Genomic DNA, 15877 nt, shown 5'->3' on the forward strand with positions numbered 1-15877 from the left:
GGGATCAATGCTGGACATACCCCACACTCTGCCCATGCTGGCTAAAAGTGAGGAATGTGCATATTTAAAATTTTGGTGTGTGCTTGCCTTTGTTCATACAGTCACTATCAGTGTCTATTTTTATAGGTATTCTAAAACAGGTTCTCTTAATAGAGGACCTTGGAGAAAGAGGAACTTGCAAGTGTCTGTTTCATTACAAGACAGAGGATGCAGGGGAATGTTCATTTTTAGCAAGGCACTCTCAAACTTTTCGAAGCTGTTGTTAGGGTCCTATGGCCCCGACTTACCGACACGGAGTCTTGAACCGTCAGCTGTATCCCCATCTCTGCTCTGATACACAGCTTGCTTCCATTGAGAACCTGATAAAGTCCCATCTTGGGTGACATCGGCTGTGGTGCAAGGGTGGGCCTGGGAGCTATGGTGGCAGGCGAGGCCGTTTGGGTGGTGTTGTATGCGGCTGTGGTTGGCCCTGGGGTGTGGGTGGGTTGAGCAGGTTTCTGACTGGTTGTGATGTTGTGTGGTGAGGTGGACAAAGTTGCTGGAAGGGTGGTCTGGTTACTGAGTCGGGTGGTTTTCCCAGTTGTGTGGCTGGCAGTCGATGGCCTGTTTCCAGTGGTGTGAGCTGCTGGGTTGACAGTGACTGGTGGTGAACTGGGACCTACACTGAGGCCAGCTTTAGCCTCAGTGACTGGAAAAGTCACGTGTGACTTGTTGGGTGTGGCCAGGGTTGTGACTAGGGTGTGGGTTGTTGGAGTGGTTGGTAGGGTGCTCTTTGTAGTTACTGGGGAAGTTGTTGCTAGAACTTCTATGGTTGTGTTTGTGGTTAGGGTCTCAGAGCTGGATGTTTTGGCAACTGTCTGAGAGGTGACGTGACCATCTGTCGATCTTGCTGCTGCAGTTTTGTGAGGCACGTGGTTAGTTGGTTGGAGGAGAGAAGGTTTTACTGTGGCCTGTCCTGTTGTAGGTGAAGAATAACCTGTGATTTCTGGAAACACGTTTGCTTTCATGTGACTGTTATGATGACTGTCATAATACCAAATCACTGCAAATTAGAAAAAAAAAAGTTAATATACCAACTAATAGCTCACATTTGTTAGTCCCCCCCCACTCCCACTTTAATGTTTCATTAAAATTAACATGCATTTTTTAAATCTGGGGAAAATTTACAAGGATAGAATGGTGAAGTGAACATCACTCAAAATTCTTCCACAGGGTCACAATTTTAACATTTTGATTGCACCCATGTTTTCACAGGATTGTGATCATACTGGGGTTTTCGAAGCAAGGATATCGAAGTGGTTTGCCATTCCCTTCTCCAGCGGATCGCGTTTTGTCAGAACTCTCCACCATGACCCGTCCATCTCGGGTGGCCCTGTATGGCATGGCTCACAGCTTCATTGAGTTACACAAGGCTGTCATCCATGATCGTACTGGAGATATTCTTTCCTTTTGTCTGTACGGTGTGTGGTACTAACACCCCAGAGAGCGTGCTCAGCTAGATATCTAAGTATCAATGTCACTTCATCTTCCATCTTCAGACATGAATCCAGACAGTTCCTGGGCAGAGTGTGTTCCTGGGTTGGATATTGCTGGGATGGTCTGAAAGAGCTGGGGCAGCTTGAATAACAGGAGTAAAGATCTGCACAGACTTGTACAGTTTTCATAGAATCATATAATCCCAGGCTGGAAAGGGACCTAATACAAACCCTAATCGAATGTGTGAATTTTACTGTTGGATGTTTTCTCACGTGCTCAGCCAGTCTATGCACAATTGCCGCCAATGACAAGAGACTCAGTTCCCTACCATTTTTTATTTTTCCATCAGTTTTCTAATTGTAGCCCAATTTCTATCATTCCCTTACTTAACCTTTAGAGTGGTCCAGTCTTTTCCAGCTAAGAAATTAAATTAACCCATAAAGGCTCTGATATATCTGGTGTGCGTGTCCTTCACAGTTTGGCTTAAATGTCGGCTCCTTCAAGAGTCTCCCCTGCCTTCCCCACATAGAACAGCTCCCCTTTCCCACAATTCTCCATCACAGTGTTATTTTCATTGCCCTCACCACAGTAATCACAACTTGTAATGATATAAGGGGGTGGCATTCAAATATTTAACAATAAGCCTGGCCAGACAGTGTGTACCAGCCCTGATTATATGTTTATAGATTGTGCATCTCTCCCACTAGATTAAAGGCAACCTCAAAGTGGGAGCTGTGGGTTTGTTCTTTTTTTCTTTCTACCACCAGGGCTTGTGCATTGAAGGTATTCAGCGGTTACAGAATGAATGAATAAATAACTGAATGTGTAAGGGGCGGTTATAACACTGCAGACCTCCTAGGATTATTCATATGTTTATTTGGTTGCTTTGGGTCTTGGTTGTGGCTCCCCATCTTGGTTTCCCAACCAGGGATCAAAAGCACGTCCCCTGCATTGCAAAGCGGACTCTTAACCACTGGATCACCTTCCTCCTATGATTATTAGAAGGCTCAAACAAGGTGGTTTGAGTAAAAGCCTTTCTGAACTATTAAGCAGACCTAGAATGTGCTTTATTGTCATAGGTTCTCTCCCAGGTCACCCTTCAGGGCCAAAGGCCTCTCTGGCTCTTTTTCAAACAGAAAAGTTTTATCCTGTCTCCGTCAGGCACAGAGCAAAACCAAAGGTGAACAAGTGCAATGATGTCTCAGGAGAGCTTACAATCAGGTGCACTGAGAGATGGTGCTGCCTCTTCAGTGCTACGGTTTCATGGTGTTTACCCATTGTATTTTCACTCATTGGAGCGGGAGCTGCCCAGTGTCAGGCAGTGACTTGGAAAAGCATGGGGAAAATGGAAAGATTGTTCTATGCTGGTGTTTATAGAGTCCTGAATTTCATATCTAATAAAAATCATCCACAAACTCCTTTACTCTCTCTCTTTTTCATCCAATGTATTTCTAAGTGGGTACTTTCCCCATAATAATAGCAATAAAATTCCAAGTTACTACAAGTCACTCACTACATGGCAGACCTCAGATCAAGGGTTATCTTTCATCAACTCTTCTCAAAAACCCTTTGACAGGTACTAATCTTTCCATGTTTTTCAGATGAGGAAACTCAATTTTAGAAAATTTTATTAACTTGACCATAATTGTTCAACTAGTAAGTTTTGGAGCTTTAGACCCAAGCCCCCGTCTGAAGCAGAGCCTGCCCTTGGATCTGTGGATGGGTGGAGGCAGTGTGTACCCCTGGGAAGAACAGTGAGAGAAGAGATAAAAGCAGAGGAAAGAAGAAGAGTAGGGCGCCCCTGCAGTGACCCCAGTTCACCAAACCTTCATCATGGTGGTCCTTAGTGAGGCTTTCAAAGGCCCACATGCTAAAACAGTGATCATTTTCCAGAAGAAAAGGCTAACTGTAAGTCCAGTAGTATCAATTATTTCTGCACACCTGGTTTGTAAAAGACATTATTAATGACATGAAGTTACTTGAGACTATTACTAAGAAGTCTTTTCTGTATCCAAAATGTTTACTTGGACAACTGAAATGTATAATATTTGAGAGTTATATCAATTGACTTTCTGGGTTGTAGGTTTACTTTGAAAATCTTTGTAAAATCACTCCATGTGGAGCCTTTTGGCCCATATTGTAGAACCTGGGGCAAGGTTTCTCCATTCAAGGTTATTATGAAGGTTGACAGTTGTTAAAGATTTATCTTCACAATTCATTTGGGCTAAATCTGAGTTGCTGTTTCCTGGGTCGAGAACCCAATAGGAATCCCATTAGGATCATAGTATTATGATGGAGAAATAGAATTCACGCCCAGACATGGTGTCTAGGAATATCTACAGTAAAAAGCAAAGATTACTCCAGAGAACTCTGGGAGATTGAGAACCACCTGCCTTTTGCTCTCCTGGATGATTAGGTCCTTGATAAAATCCCGCTGTGTTTACCTTATGCTTATGAGCTAAAGTAAATCTTTTCAACTGAGTAGAATTTCCTCAACTGAGTAGCACACACTTTCAAAGGGGGAACCTTCCTGATAATACAATTAGAATTCCTCTCTTAATCATGATGAATGAACTCAAATAAGGAGAAAAAACACATTGGCTATTCACGAATGCACAGCACCCCAAACAGGATAAGAACACTCATGGTACCCTGTCAAGTGTGCTTGGGGTACAGGAAACCTTTGTGAGGTGCCCGGAAGTGATGGCATCTCCGTATGATACACGACTTTGTGGTGAACAGGCGCCTGGGGCTGGTAGGTGACAGGACCAAAAGTGACAGAGTGTGTTACAACTAAACAACTCTGGGAAATATTGTTCCTATATTCTCCTTCTCCAATCTAGCCCCTCTCCTCCTTTCCTCGTAGGAGTGTGAGGTGTAAAAGATGGGCCGATGATAAGATGGAAATTTGACAGGGGTAGCTCTGCTGTGCATTGAAATATGTCCAAGAAACTTCATAAGTTTGTTAGGTACTCAAGGAAACAATACTCTGAAAAATACTCTGTCTTTACAAAATCTATGTTTATGACCACACATATATGCCCAATCTTTGTCAAAATTGGGTCATAGTTTTTAAATGGGTTCTTTGACCCCTAGAGGTTTAGTTAAGTTCTCTGAGACCCACAAAGAGGGAAGTAGGCAGAAGCAAGGGCAGGGCATAACTCAGAATCTCTCAGCCCTCCTCCTGCTCAAAAGAACACAACCTGAAATCTGCACATTGATTTGCCAGGCTCTCACTCCCAGAACCTGAGCATCTCCTCTCCAGGATTCAAGAAACTCAGAAAATGAGTACCCTAGAGTCTTCACCCCTCTAGATGGTGAGCTGCAGCCAGTGGTGTGAGAAGGTTTGGATTTCCCTACAGCTCGCATGAGGATCTGAGAGATACCCTGTCAACCAGGCCCTGGGAAAGCCAGTGATCACACAAGTACTACTTCTCTCGGTATTTCCCAGACAGTGAGGCCTTCCTAGGGAGCCTTAGTTTGGTTTCCCTGCCACACCCAATTCAACGGCTCTATGGGTGACTACACCGAGCCAAGCTCCTGGCCAGGTAACTAGAGGCAGATCTTTACTCTTAGGGCCTCCAAACCTTGTGAGGCAGATACAAAAATGGACTACACACCTCAGTGTGGCAGGGCTTATTATTGAAGCAGGCCCTCTGAGTGTGATGGGGTGAGGTGGGGAATCTAACAGAAGTTCTTCAGCCAGACAAGAGAGCAGAAGGCATCCTATAGGCAAGAGGAAGAGTTTGTGCAAAGGCAAAAGGGCCTCAGAGCCTGGCATGTCTGCAGAACAGCAAGGCGGTCAACATGATGGGAACATGGGAGGGTGTGGGGAGGAGGGATAGGTGGAAGGCCAGCAGGGAGTGGGCCTGGTGGGTTTTGGAGGCTACACTTTGCACAGCTGTAAGGAACACAGCTGGAGAGTAAATGGAGTCTCAGGGCCCACCTCAAGGGGCAGGGAACTGGGTATAATGCCCAAGCACTTTCTCTGGTACCTCCCTGGGCAGCAGAAGCAGCCCCAGCTGCATGAGGCAGGAAGACTGTTTCTGGATGTGGGGGGCAGCAGGGTTCAGCCCTTGGCAAGATTCTGCTCACAGTTTCACAGTTTAGTCTTAAAGCATTTAGCAAAAAGATGCAAATCCTGTCTCTGTTAACTTTCTGGGGGACTTGAGACTCAAAGAGAACCTTTGAACAGAAGGGGCTCCAGCCCTGTGTTGGAGACGGCTGGCTGACTCCCCCAAAATTCAGTCTCTCCTTTTTCCTTCATAAATAGAACCATGAGTTGAAGTTAAGTGCTTACTGCTTGGAATTCATCTCCAAGCCTCTTTTCCAGATGGGAAAGATAGGAATGTGTGACTGAGTTCAGGCCAAAGCAATAGAAGAGGTAGGCTCATGTGGACCTTCTGGGAAGGCTGCTCGGAGGGAGCTCAGTCCCTCCTGGGGCCTCTCTGCTGCCTTCCTGTTTCCTCCTTCAGTTAACCTGTAAGCTGTATGTGATGGCTAGAGCTCTGCAGACAATGAGAGCTCTGAGGAGGTCTTGCAGGTGGAGATCATACCTAGGGTGGTGGGTTGATGAGAATGAGTCCCCACACACCTGCTCTGACTTCCTCTTTACTCATTTTCACTTAAGAGGGAAACAAACATTCATCTTGTTTAATTCACTATTTGGAGCTGGTCTCTTGTGTGCAACTGAAACTAAATTTGACTGATACCAACTTAAATCCCCTTATTTTAAGGGGAAGAATTTGAGATCAGGGAAGCAAAGTGACTGGAAAAAGATTACACAGTAAACTTACTTTAAAGCTATGTCTCTCCAAGCAAAATGTCTAATGCTTTTTGCTCATACCCAATTTAGCGAGTATTTCTTGAATATATGCATGTAGGAGTATAGTGCATAACTGTAGAACATGGACCCTGATTTGTTAGCTGAGTGCCTGTGTTCACCTCTAAGAATGTGCAGCTCAGAGAGGAAAGGGCAATGTGGCATTTCCCCTCCACCTGCCTGGGCATTTATCACACACTCATTGCATTCTTGAATCCCCCAGTCACCTGCCAGCCATTGAAATTTTGCCCACACATAGCTCAGAACTTATGGTTTTTTATTAGTTTGCTCTGTTAATCATAATAATGACTTTCCATTTTTGCCTCCCAAAGAATGTGAAACTCTAATTCCGAAAGTGCAGCATAAAGGAAAACAGCCTGGAGTAGGGCAGCTGGCTTGACTCTTCACCCAACTTTCATGATGATTTGGGTTACACTCCAGTGCAGGTGTGTCCCCCATTTGAGCACGTTAGTGGGGCCATGTGGACAGAGCTAGTTCCCTTACACATTCAAGTCAGTGGTAGTATAAGGAATTGTGAATCAACAACAAGCTTTACAAAGTACATAAGAGGACCCTGTGTCCTAGGGAGAAAACGCTCCTGGTGAAAGCAGGGGATAGGGACATAAAGGATCATTAAAAGCTTAGCTTCCTAGACAGTCTCTCTGATCTGAAATCCTTGCAATTGAAAAACAAATCTTTGATGCCCTGGCTTACATCCTTCTGAGATGGTGCAGCTTGTCAGCCACATCTCATTCATCTTCACAACTTATTGTTTGATATAAATGTAGTGCTTCATTTGAGAAAAGCAGGAAAAGCAAAGCATGACATGCTTTCCCCAGAGTGTGTGCCAAGAGCCCCATTTTTAAGTCCTGGCTCAGTTCTTCACCTCTTAAATGGGAGTGATATCTACAAACTCTCCCTAATCAGGTGCCTAGAACCCATCTGGGAACCACAGGCAGTGTCTCTGTCTTCCTGGGTTGACACCTACTCTGCCTGACTCATGGCAAACAATCCAAACCATGGAAGCCTTTGGGAAACACTGAAGTGTGGTCCACATGTAGAGTAACAAAAAGACAGTCCCAAGTCAGATACCCACAGTAACTGAAGTCACAACAGCTATTTCCAGTCTGCCCTGTCCCACCTTGGTCACTGGAACTAGAATGAATTTACATTTAATAGGACCAGATATGGTGGGGTCATCGTGGAAGGTCATGTGTGTCACTCACCAGCCAGAGACACGAAGAACAGCACCACTGCCGAGATCTGCCAGGACATGACTGGGGAGCCAGGGAGCACCAGTGCCTCGCCAAGCAGCTGCTAGGCTCAGCGCTCAGCACGGCTGGGTCTTCTGAACGGTGGGAGGCTGATGCCAGGGCAGGCTCCTTCTGCCCTTCACTCAGTTGTGGCCAAGAAACCAAAGTCACTTGTGTTATGAGAAGCAACTGAGAGGCCCTCCCAAGCAGTGCGATGAGGGCGGGAAACCACAAGTGGCCCTCCGGTGAAAGCAGGCACTTTCGGTTCTGCCTTAAGTGTTTGTAACAAATGGGGTGGGGGGTGGGGCATGTCCCCCAGCCCGATTAAGAGCATTTTCCACAAGAGGAGGTGGGTCTGTGTCAGCACCTGCTTCCTTCTCTCATAAGCTGGGTCTCCCTTGTTCTCTAAGATCTTGAATCTACTTCTGTATAAACCCAGAGACCCTTCTCAGCTGAGAGAAAACCAATCCCTCACTCATGAGGAGTGAGTAGGAGTCAAAACTCAGTAGTAGAGCGCTGTCTGTCTCTGTGTGTATTCACAAGAAGTCGGAGACAGCCCTGTTCACTGCTCAAGGTAGCCTTATCTGGCACCCTCACCTTGCGGGGAGTGGGAAGAGTATGGTCTAAAGAGTTGGGGAGATCTGATGTTTGAACCTGACCCTGCCAACTCAGCAGCTGTACAACCTTGGGTAACCTCTCTGAGCCTAGGTTTCTTCTATTGTATAATAGGGATAATAATGCCTACTCCCAGTTGGTTTTTCTGGAACATGAATAATATTCAGTGTCTTGGAAAGATGACCTTTTCATCTCTTATCTCCTTCCTCTATTAATTAGATGAAGCAATGATGGTCTCTCAGAGCTGTGAATCCCAGTCAGGAGGAATACGCATATAAGCAGTAGATCAGAGGAATGATGGCTTAACTAACCAACTTTACATTAAAAAATTACCTTGCAATACTATCCCAAGTTTGCTAAGGAGTTTTAAAAGTTTAAAAGGTAGTACTTTTAAAATTTAAAGCATTAATCAGCTATTAACAATACTGTAGGTGGTCTTTGGGGGGTTCCCTGGTGGCTCAGTGGTAAAGAATCCACCTCTCAATCCTGGAGACTCGAGATGCAGGTTCGATCCCTGGGTTGGGAAGATCCCCTGGAGAAGGGAATGGCAATCCACTCTAGCATTCTTCCCTGGGAAATCCCACGGTCAGAGGAGCCTGGTGAGCTACAGTCCGTGGGGTTGCAGAGTCAGACATGACTGAGACTGAATGAACACACATGCTTGCACAGCTCCCTGGAGCTCCTGGCAGGGAGTGGCTGTAGCCTGATGGCTGTTGGATCACAGGTATTCTTCCCCTTCCAGAGTGCCCTGGAGGGCTAAAATCCCCGATGACCCTGACATCCTTCTTTACTAATACGGCAGGAAAAATTCTATTTCTCAAGTCAAAACACTGGATTATAATTGTGAATTTGTTTATTTCTCTTTGCAGTTCTGTTTTTGCTTTGTGTATTCTGAAGCTCTGTTATTGATGTGTAAACACTTAGGCTTGGTATGTCCTCTTGATAGATTTACCACTTTATTATTTTTAAGTGATTTTTACTTTTGGTCATATTCTTTGTTCCAAGACTCAATTTGTTTTTATATTAACATAGTTATTCTTTCTTTTGATTAGTGTTAGTATGGGATATCTTTTCCCATCCTTTTACTTTTAATCTATTTCTGTCTTTATGTGTGTGTGTGGTAGTCACTCAGTCATGCCCGACTCTTTGCAACCCTATGGACTATATAGCCTGCCAGGCTCCTCTGTCCGTGGAACTCTCCAGTTAAGAATACTGGAGTGGGTTGCAGTTCTGTTATCTAGGGCATATTCCTGATGCAGGGATCAAACTCTGGGCTCCTGCATTGCAGGCGGATTCTTTACGGTCTGAGCCACCAGGGAGGCCCTTGTGTCTTTATACTGTTAGATAAAATGAGGCATACTAACATTTTTTTTTAAGTTTATTTGAGCAAAACTCAGTTCAAATTGGGCAGGATCAAGTCAGAAGTAGTTGGGAGAGCTCCACTGATAGAAGCTGGGGGAAAGACTTTTCTAGGGAAGAGGCAGAAGCAAAGTAAGGAAATTATTTGATTGGCTGCAGCTTCAGTGGGTGTGTCCTTTGAGAAAGTCAAGCTGGCTGTGTGTGATTGGTTGTCTCTAGGTTTCAGTTTCTTAACCTTCAGGCATTTCAGGCATAGGCTTTGGTTTGCTAAAGTGGGTTTCTTGTAGGTCACAAGGGTGGTCTTTTTTCTTTTTCTTTTCTTTTTAAAATATTCAATTTGACAATAACCTCCTTTTAATTGGGGTGTTCAAACAATGTGATTACTGATATAGTTACCTTTATATCTACCATCTTGGCAACTGTTTTCTATTTTTTCCTGCCCATTTTTGGTTTCATATCTCCTCTTTCTCTATTAACTCTTGGTTAGTTACTTTTTAAAATTCCATGTTGCCTCATCTGTTGACTTATTAGTTGTAACTCTCATGTCGTAACTAATATTATCTCATAAAGCAGAAATTCTCATGTTTGCTTTAGAGTTTAGGGTATATATCTTTAAGGTATCACAGTGTACCTTCAAATGATTTTATACGACTTCACACAGAAGAATCTTACAAGAGTTTGCTTCCATTTCTTCCCTCTTCACTTCTGTTGTCATACGTTTTAATTCAGTAGATGTAATGAATCCCACAACATATTGTTACTCTGTTTTTATTTAAATAATCAATTATCTTTTAAGGAGAGGTAAATGATAAGGGGGGATAAAAGGCTTTCATACTTACTCATTGGGACTTCCCTGGCAATCCAGTAGATGCGAATCTGTCTTACAATTCAGGGGATGTGAGTTTGATACTGGGTTGGGGAAACTAAGGTCCCACAAGCTGCAGAGCAGCTAAGCTTGTATGCTCTGGAGCCTGAGTGCCACCAGAGAGTCCCTGCACTGCAGCAAAAGATCTGCATGCTGCAGACAAATAGATTAAAAAATAGATAAAATATTAAAGACTCGATGCAGACAAATAGATTAAAAAATAAATAAAATATTAAAAAAGAATTCTTTAAATAAAAAAAAAACAAAAACTTACTCATGTGATTACCATTTCTTGCAGTCTTCACTCCTTTGTGTAGATCCTTGGGTCAGTTGTTGCCACAGTTACCCTAAGTACACTACATACATCATCAAATTACTCAAGTGTTGCGTGTGTTTAAGGTATGGCCTTGTTTGCGCAAATGCTTTCTCAGTGTGTGCTCCACCTCAGCTTTCGGTCTTCCCTGCTATGTGTCAGCGTCTCTCTCTCTCCACGCTTTTCAGCTCTCTTGGCAGATTCCACCGTTACTGATAGTCGCTGCTTGTTAGTCTGGTGCTGGGCACTAAGCCAGGAGATGCTCTGTTCAGATTAAGTCTCAGGCAGGCAGGCAACCTGTCCCTGGGTTTTGAGGGAGTGTGACCTTCGAATTGTTTCTATCCTTGCCCCAGCACATATGCCCACCTCTTTCTCAGGATCAGAGGTACACTTTTCATTCCGTTTTCTTTCCCCAGCTGCAGTTGGGCTTACCAGCCTGTACGTCTGTGTTTATCACACCTGTTCTTGAGCAGTTGGATCTACTTTTGTTCTGTTAGAAATAGGATCCGAGCATTAGTTTCCTGTATTTCCTGCAGCAGCTAGAATTCCTCTCCCCGGGGCTATGCCCTGAAGGATACTTTCTCAGGACTTTCACTAATTGTGTGTGTGTGTGTGTGTTAGAGTGCCCAGTGACACCACTGGAGAAAAGTCTGCTACTGAATGCAAATTTTCATTACATCTGCAGGTTTCAATTTTCTCTTGCAAACTTGTTACGCTAGGCCACTAGCAAATTCAGCTGAACTCTGCTTGCCGACATGTAGCACTGCCTGCTCCGAGCAGGCAAGAGCTGGAGTCCTCTCTGTGCAGGTGCCTGTTTCCCTGGGACTTCAGCTTATATGGCTGCCCTGTGAATGCAGCTCTCTCTTGGTCCACAGAAGTTGTGAATTTGCATATTTTCCAGATTTTCTGATCTTGCAAGTATGGGGACAGTGCTGTTTCTAGCTTTCTCCACAGTATTATTGTTAATAGCTGCACAGAATTCCATTGTATGTCAGTATAATACTTTATCAACTAGTTTTTAAATTATTTAATATATTTTTAATTTATTGTTAACAAAACTGAGGAGCTTAAAACAGCAAACACTTGTTATCTCATGGCCCTCTGGTAATAAATTTAAGGGTGGTTTCGGTGGGTTCTTCTGGGTCTGGATCTCTTATGAAGTTTCAGCCAAGATGTCAGCTGGAGCTGAAGCCATCAGAAGACTCGACTAGGGCTGGAGAATCTAACCTCCCAGGTAGCTCACACACGGCTGCTGGCAGGAGGCTTCAGTTCTTACCACTCAAATCTCTCCTTTGGGCTGTTTCAGTGTCCTCTCCATATGGCAGCTAGCTTCTTCTACAGTAAGGAATCCAACAGGGAGAACAAGGAAGAAACCAAAATGGCTTTTATAACGCAGTCTTGAAAGGCAACAAGCATCACTTGCACCACATTCTGTTTATTACAGTCACTAGTACAGCCACACTTAAAGGGAGGGTAATTTTACTGCACTCTTTGAAGGGAGGAGTCTCAACTTGTTGCAAGAAAAAGAGTGAGGTGCAGGAAAGCGGTCACACCCCAGGTTACGTCTGAATCCCTGGACAGTCACCAAGTGTGGATTCTTGGCTGAGTGCAGGAAAAAATTCAAGAGTGAATCATAGTAAACTGAAAGAAGGTTTGTTCAGGGAGGAAACACACCCCATATACAGAATATAGACCATCTCAGAAAGCAAGAGAGGAGAGAGAGGCACCAGGGTACAGGGTTGTCAGCTTTTATAGGGGCGAATAATTTCATAGGCTGAGTGGGATGGGTATTCCAGCTATTTGGGGGAAGAGGGATTTCCAGGAACTGGGCAAGTGCCAATGTTTTGACCTTTCAGGTCATCCTTGGAGCCATCATGGCACCTGCAATATGTCATTTAGAGGACTGATGTTACAGTGAGCGTGCACTGGGGCTCAAGTCAAGAGGACATCGACTCACCTGCCATCTTGGATCTAGCTGGTTCTGATGGGTTTATATCATGTCCTCAGGCTATGTCATTCTTTTGGAGGTTGTGCCCCCTTCCTGTTTCAAATTTGGAGATAAGATGTAACACTACCACAGACATTTAGGTTGTTTCCCATTTCTCACCACTTGTTTTCCTCTTAAAAGTAAACCGAAAATGAACCCTGTACATAGAATTCTTTGTTCATTGGTATGAATAAATCATTAAAATAAATTTCTAGAAGAGGAATTGCTGGATCAAATAATATACTTGTTTTAAATTTTGAAAACTGTTACAAATTGCCTTCTAAAATGCTAGCACTGATTTATACTTCTACCAACAACACATGAGGGTGCTGGTTTTCCTATATCTTCTCCATCACTGGGTATTATCAAAGTTTTAAATGTTGGGCACTCTGATAATGAAAAGTGATATATCACTGTTTGGCCTCTTATCATCTATTTACTGGATTTTGAATTTTTTTCCTATGTATATTCACACCCTTTGCCTATTTCTTTTTCCATTGTTATTGATTTGTAAAAGCTCTTTATATAATACACCAAAGAATTTAGTCTTGTGCCACATGTTTTGAAAATGCATTTACCTTTTGAGTTTCAATTTTTCCTGTTTTCTACATATAAGTTTTTGCTTCTTGCATAGCTTAATTTGTCAAAATTTTCCTTTGAAGCTTCTGGTTTCAGTTTTTGCCTGGAAAGACTATCCTATTCAAGATTCTTTTTACAATGTTGTGATTTTCATGATTTCTTTGTCACACATTTGAACAATAGTGAAACCAAGAAAGACCCTGTGGGGCTCCTGGGCATGGAAGCTTTTCAAAAACAGTTGCTACTCAGGGAAAAGGGGATGCAGAGGCAAGAGAGGAGCAGTCAAGGAACAATACTATTGCCTTGAGGCAGGGTCTTGGTTCTACCTCAAGTGATACACATAACAATATCTTTGAGCTCTTTATAGAACTAAAGAAAGTGAAAGTGAAGTCGCTCAGTCATGTCCAACTCTTTGTGACCCCGTGGACTGTAGCCCACCAGGCTCTTCTGTCCATGGGATTCTCCAGGCAAGAATACTGGAGTGGGTTGTCATTTCCTTCTCTAGGGGATCTTCCCGACCCAGGGATTGAACCTGGGTCTCCTGCATTGCAGGCAGACACTTTACCCTCTGAGCCACCAGGGAAGCCTTTAGAGAACTAAAAATACCAGCAAACGGAAGATATTAGCATTCCTCATTCTAGATTAAAGGAACCAGAGAAGCTCTTCAAAAGACCCCCAGAGGCCAAACTAAAGGAATGTAGGCCCTGCTCACACCCTAATCTTTATCAGTAACTCTGTCCTTAAACCATTGCTAAAAAACTCCTTACCAAGTCCCTCTGGGTTGGGGACACACAGTTTTTGAGAGACATGAGCCTGCTGTGTCCCCCTTTGACTGGTAAGGCAGTAAAGCTATCCTTTTCTACTTCACCCCAAACTCTAATCTTAGAGATTTGATTTGGCATTGGTGCACATAGGTTGAGTTTTGGTATCAATATGAATGATTTTAAGGGCTGAGATAAACTTATTATTGTTTTTTTCCATATTGCTATCCAGAGGTCCAAATACCACTTTTACACATAATTTGTCTTTTTGGTTCAGAACTAATTTGAAGTCCTTTTTTTTTTTTTGTAGTGTAAATTCTGAGATTTATTTGGGTCCATTTCAAGATTCTCGACTCTGTTCCTTTTGTTAATTTCCACAGTATACGGTTTCTGGCAAATTAAAATATTATGGTTGTTGTTGAGTCTTAAAGTTGTATCCAATTCTTTGCAACCCTATGGACTGTAATATGCCAGGCTCCTCCCCGAGTTTGCTCAAATTCATGACCATTGAGTCCATGATGCTATCTAACCATCTCATTCTCTACTGTCTCCTTCTCCTTTTGCCTTCAATCTTTCCCAGAATCAGGGTCATTTCCAATGAGTCAGCTCTTTGCATCAGGTGGCCAAAGTATTTGAGCTTGAGCTTCAGCTTCAGTATCAGTCCTTCCAATGAGTATTCAGGGTTGATTTACTTTAAGATTGACTGGTTTGATCTCCTTGCAGTCCAAGGGACTCTCAAGAGTCTTCTCCAGCACCACAATTCAAAAGCATCAATTCTTTGGTGCTCAGCCTTCTTTATGAACCTACTCTCACATCCACACATGACTACTGGATTATACAGGCCTTTGTCAGCAAATTGATGTCTCTGCTTTTTAATACATTGTCTGGATTTGTCATATCATTCCTTCTAAGGATAAAATGTCTTTTAATTACATGACTGCAGTCATGATCCTACAATTCTTGCTATTAATAATAGCTATATTTGAAAAGCTTATCTGTAAAAACTGCTGCCAGATTAAAGATGAAAATGACAAATATTTTATACAGGATTGGTGAAAGTGTATTTTAAAAAGCATTCTATTCTCATTTGACAGTGAACTTGGAATTCAGGAGACATTTAATGCTTGTTGCTGTTTTTGTTGTCAGTAAGTTGTGTCCAACTCTTCACAACCCCATGGACTGCAGCATGCCAGGCCTCCCTATCCCTCAGTATATCCTGGACAAGTTCATGTCCATTGAGTCACTGATGCTATCCAACCATCTCATTCTCTGCAAACCTCTTTTCCTTTTGCCTTCAATCTTTCCCAGTACCAGAGTCTTTTCCAATGAGTCGACTCATACTTGACTGATAAGCAAATACTAGTGTGGTAACTTAGAATCCTTGCCTGAGAGTTGGAAGACCTGGATTCTAGTTTCTCCTCTGCTGCAGGCTGGCTGGGTTACACAGACACATATTAGTAAACTTATAGTTGGGCAGTGGCTTCTCAACCCCTCTTGGAGCTTGGTGTGGCCATTCAACATAGCTTTCACTAAGGGAATATAAGAAAATATTTTGTGTGCTACTTGCAGGCTGGGCCTTAAAACATTGCATATACATATCTCCCAAGTTCTTTTTCCTTCCTGCAAGATGGAAGCTGGACATTCCTGAAATTTGCTTTTGACTGTCTAGACAAAGACAATGCTCTAGGGGATGGTAGAAAATCAGAAAGGAGGAACCTGGGACACTAAATGACCCTGTGAAGCAGAGTAGACTGCAAGCTCAACTCAGGCTGTTTCACAGAAAGAAATATTCTTTAGTCACTATATTGTTGGATCTCTTTGTTATAGCAGAGTCTTTCCTTTTACCA

The 15877-nt window shown here is 43.2% G+C and overlaps 1 protein-coding gene across 3 annotated transcripts in view; it reads right to left on the reverse strand.

The window, feature by feature from the left end:
• The window catches only part of LAMP3 (lysosomal associated membrane protein 3), a 33113-nt gene extending 24489 nt beyond the window's left edge, over positions 1-8624 (reverse strand). For 2 of the 3 annotated variants that reach the window (XM_040251704.1, XM_040251703.1), the window contains exons 1-2: positions 7525-8623; positions 288-1042 (exon numbers count right to left, since the gene is read on the reverse strand). In XM_040251704.1, the coding sequence (XP_040107638.1) occupies positions 288-1042; positions 7525-7573 (804 nt within the window). In that variant the 5' untranslated portion in view covers positions 7574-8623. Of the gene's footprint in view, positions 1-287; positions 1043-7524 lie in introns of all 3 variants that reach the window. The other variant, XM_040251705.1, reaches the window with a different exon arrangement.
• Positions 8625-15877: the final 7253 nt, after the last annotated feature.

The sequence above is a fragment of the Oryx dammah genome, unplaced genomic scaffold (assembly GCF_014754425.2).
Source record: "Oryx dammah isolate SB20612 unplaced genomic scaffold, SCBI_Odam_1.1 HiC_scaffold_2, whole genome shotgun sequence".
Lineage (NCBI taxonomy): Eukaryota > Metazoa > Chordata > Mammalia > Artiodactyla > Bovidae > Oryx > Oryx dammah.